The sequence below is a fragment of the Rhinolophus sinicus genome, linkage group LG01 (genome assembly GCF_036562045.2).
Source record: "Rhinolophus sinicus isolate RSC01 linkage group LG01, ASM3656204v1, whole genome shotgun sequence".
Taxonomy (NCBI): Eukaryota; Metazoa; Chordata; class Mammalia; order Chiroptera; family Rhinolophidae; genus Rhinolophus; species Rhinolophus sinicus.
The window spans coordinates 12,214,467-12,218,997 of NC_133751.1; the positions used below are offsets into that span (position 1 = coordinate 12,214,467).

At 35.1% G+C, this 4,531-nt stretch overlaps 1 protein-coding gene across 1 annotated transcript; it reads left to right on the forward strand.

Annotated features, from left to right (window-relative positions):
- Positions 1–512: 512 nt before the first annotated feature.
- Positions 513–1,094, forward strand: LOC141571712 (keratin-associated protein 19-8-like). The gene is made up of 2 exons (XM_074333589.1): positions 513–576; positions 967–1,094. Exons 1-2 carry the CDS (start codon positions 513–515, stop codon positions 1,092–1,094), a joined length of 192 nt encoding a protein of 63 aa, XP_074189690.1.
- The last annotated feature ends 3,437 nt before the right edge of the window (positions 1,095–4,531 follow it).

Sequence of the window (4,531 nt, forward strand, 5' to 3'; positions counted from 1 at the left end):
ACCAGTATTTCAAGGAATATTTATTGTTCAATTTATGTGAATTCTTGGGAGAAGAAAGGTAACACCTTTGACTTAGAAAAGATTCAATGGCCAAAGAATATTAAAGGAAAGGGTACAATTAAAGGGTAGATGCAATCTTGTGTGATGCAACTTGATGAATACCTGAAGCTATAGAGATCTGTTTATGGAGTTTGAAACTCAGAAACGCAAATAAGTATGTGGATTGTAAACACGATAGCGTCTTATTGACAGCAAAATATTTTTCTAGGAATTCAAATGAATCAGACAATCAAACGTGTCGCATAACTCTTAAATAACTCGTTACATAAACAAGTGGAGGACATGGCTGTTAGGAAACAAAATAGTTGACATAGTTTTCAAGCAGTGTGTTCTATTGGATGACATTCAGAGGCGTGGTTTTCCGCACCCATCCATATATATAAATGTCCCTGTGCAGTCACAGTCACAAAAGTGACCTACGACACCAAGCCAAACTCACCGTTCTTGACACCATGAGCTACTACAGCAGCTACTACGGAGGCCTGGGCTATGGCTATGGAGGCTTCGGTGGCCTGGGCTATGGCTATGGAGGCTACGGATATGGCTGCTGCCGCCCCTCCTGTTATGGAGGCTATGGGTATGGCTGGGGCCGCCCATGGTACTATGGAAGATACGGATTCTCTGGCTTCTACTAAACTTCACTAGTAACCTGACATCCGTTGCCATGAGTGGATTTGCCAAAACATTCTTCTGTCAGTGGACTGATTTACCCTAGGCCTATTATCAAAAGAACTCAGAATTTCCAAGAATTAAGCGTATCTGTATCATGTCTCCTGGCATCATCAACTTGGGCAATAACAAATGATTTATGCTGAATACCTAATAAATGACCTAATTTGATGTAGAAAATATGGACTTTTTTTGTTGTTGTTGTTCATTTAACTTCAGTATGTGGCCTGGGCTCCAGCTATGGCTATGACTGTGGACGTGGCAGCTTCCGCAGAGTAGGCTATGGCTGTGGCTATGGAGGCTACGGGTATGGCTGCTGGCATCAATGTTACTATGGGAGATACTGTTCTTCTGGTTTCTACTGAATAAATACTTGAAAATTTACAATTTGTGGACTTAGTCTTCTGTGATACTCTTACTCATCTAAAAAACTTTATTTCATCACCTGCATGTTTTATTTAAACTGTCTTGATAATTACACTGTTATTTGGACCACCTAGTTTCTGACAATAATGTGAAGAAAACTTGATGAGCTAGATGTTGGCATTTGAATAGTAATGTTCTTCAGGGATCCCCTTCTATATAGAATGGAGTGTCATTGCAAGCTAGAAAAGCTTTGCTTTTCAATGTCTGATACCTAATAATAAACTTTTTCTGGCATAGTAAATGTGTTTTGAGCTTCAACCATTTCCTCACAATAAATTTGCTGTGATGCATGAACATAATCATCAACTATGGCAACATTTTCTTCCTCTATCTAAAATATTTACCAATATATTTTATTTCATGATTATTTCTTTCACCTTCTCCATTTTTTCTTTTCCTTCCCCTTCCACGTCCCCCTTTTCTCTTCTTCTCCTTCATCTTATCCTCCACTTCATCTGTCCTTTTTCCCTACCCAAACATGGGAATTCTATGTCTAAAGGTTTAAAGGCTCTGTGATGATAATAAAAGTTCACTTTAATTATTTAAATGTATTATTCCTTGGAAAATGTATTAATTTCAAAGCAAAATAATGAGAAACTTTAGTTTACATCTAAATTATTTTAGAACACTTGAGAACGTAAACATGAAAGAATTATATCAAAATATTAACAATTGTTAAATCTAGGAAATGGGTATATGAGAGTTGTGCTATTTATTCTTTCCATTTTGGGTATGTTTAAATAGTTCATAAAATAAAAAATCTAAAATAAAAGCAAAACCCATTTACCCTGGCTTTAAATATATGTTACATAATAAATTAAATTTATGAAAACTGACCCAAGAAGAAAAAAATATTTGAATAGTTTTATATCTCATGAAGAAATTAAATCCATGATTAAAAATCTTGCCAAAAAAACCATCTTAAGGCCAGATAGTTTCACTGGTGGATTCTAAATACTTTCTCTTCCAGAGAATATGAAAAGAGGAAACACTCCTATACTTTTTTTTGAAGCTTGCAATATCTCAAAATAAAAATGTAATGTCATCAGAGGGAGAATTACAGACGAGTATTTCTCATTAATATATATGCAAAATGCTTAAGAACATATAAACAAATTTAATCTAACAATATATGAAATAGATAACACATCATGGCTAAGTGAGTTTTATTTGAAGAATGCAAGAAAAGCTTATCATTAGAAAATCATAAACATAAGTCAATATATTAACTGAGTAAATAGAAAAACATAATCATATTCATAAATTATTTTCAATTCTCAGTCTGTTAATTACAATGTCCTTGTTATACCTGAGTAGTTTTGATGATTTATTTTCTCTTCTGAGTGTGATCTTTTTTTAATCTTTTGGCATGATATACCTTTTTCTTTGTTTTTAATTTTCATTTTGTTCTTGAAAGGCAGATATGTTTTATTGGGTACTTGGAATTGAGGCAAAGAGGTCTTTAGTGTGAGAATTTATGTTAATCTGATTAGGAGTTGCGCTCTGTTAAACGTTTGTTTTAGCTGTAGGGACCAGAGGCTTGCTTTCTTTCGACTCTCACATTCCTAAGTACTCTTCTTCAGAAAAAGTTTGTGTCCTGCAGCTCCTTCTGCTGTAATCCACTATTATACCAGAACCCCATTGGTGTTGATGATAAGGTTTAAGGGAAAGGAATCATTCTATTATCTTACAATTAAATCTCAGTCTTCTAGTGGACCTGTGTCTCAAGGCTGACATTCACAATGTTTCTTCAATGGTACAGCCCTTACTGTTTTCCTGGATGTAGGATTCCCTATATAATTAATTGAAGTCCTTACTCCTATAGACTCTGTTTTTTGTTTTTTTGCCACTCTGTCTTAGGTGAGGCAGGGGGGCTAAAAGGGGCTGGTATGTGAGTAATTCCCTTTTCCCAGGTAGGCTAAGGCTCATGCTATGTTTGTCCCTCTTTGTCCCTCGTGAGTAGGTTTTGTTATGGAAAAAGGCTTTAAAGGTATTATATATATTGAAGACTCTTTTCTTCTGATGCCAGCGAAAGGAAGGGATCTTTCTTGGATCTCTACCATGAGAACTTAATGCAATTACAGGCAGTAAAAGCCCAGTGAAGTGTGGAGATCCCTTTAAAACCTTGGCCCCAAGGAATTTGTCATTCTCACACTAGTACGCACTCAACCTCTAGCAATTTGTCAAAATTACTGTTTAAGTGTTCCTTGCAGTCTGTGCCAGGGATGCAAACCTAGGCTTCTGTTCCAGAGATGCAAACCTAGGTTTTGACTAGATTTACTGTCTCTTCAACTTAGGGTGGTCATTTGCTCTGAACATCCGTTCGATGATTGGTAGGTTCAATGAGAATCATTAGTTTTTAGGGTATTTTTTGTTTGTTTGTTTCTTTGCTTTTTTTATTGTAAGAATTGGAGTGATGACTTCTGAGTGTTTTACATGCTGGAGTAGACATTGGAAATAGATAAAGAACATCTAAAAACAAAAACAAAAATAAAACCTACAACTAACATGCTACTTGATGGTAAAATAGTAAATGTTTTCTTCCTGAGCTTGGGAAGACATACATTTCTTCTTCTACCACTTCTATTCATCATTGTCCTGGGATTCCTAACAATTACCACTAAGCAAGAATAATAATGAGAGTAGTAATACTACTAATAATTAATAACTGGAAAATTATCTCTTTAATCAATAATAAATGTATTTTTCCTCAGTATATATTTAATTTGTGAAAATCCACTGCTTTTCTATTCGTAAAAAAATAAAAAAATAAAAATTTAACAGTCAATATAGTTTATAGCAGCATCAAAACATTAATTACATAACAGGGAAGAAAGAATTAATGGCAAATCTCCAACCTTTTCCTCTCTCCTAAGAGGTTTCTGAGCCAGGTTTGACTTTCAGAGATTGACAGACTACTAGCTGAAAATGAAAATGAATGGTAAAGATTTTGAATGGGTATTCTGTCTAACTGTTGATTGCTTTGGAATGCTTTATGCAGTGCATATCTGGTTTATCTGAATCATTTATTGTAAATATATCTCAAATTCATGGACTACAGTTCTGCTGAAGACTGAAAGTTAGTAATGTAGCCAGATGAAGTAATAGTACCATAATCACATATGTAAAATCCTTTTGGCCATGTAAAGTAACAAATTTACAGACTGTGGGATCTAGGGTATGGACATTATACAGGTACATTACTCTCCCTTACTGCATACTCCAACTGAATTTTACCAATTTGCATGCCCATGACCAATGTACTAGAATCAATGCCTATTTCCCATAGCCTCAGCAACAGGATTTCTGCCTGTTTCCCATTTTACCTGCTTTCTCTCTAACTTTCGTTTTTCTAGCCTAGCCGTATGTTCGTTGT

What these genes read in the sequence shown, in the direction of transcription:
- LOC141571712 (XM_074333589.1), top strand. Translation starts at nt 513, where the DNA reads ATGAGCTACTACAGCAGCTACTACGGAGGCCTGGGCTATGGCTATGGA. An exon ending in TGGAGGCTTCGGTGGCCTGG is followed by an intron (nt 577 to 966) that starts GCTATGGCTATG and finishes GCCTGGGCTCCA; the next exon opens with GCTATGGCTATGACTGTGGA.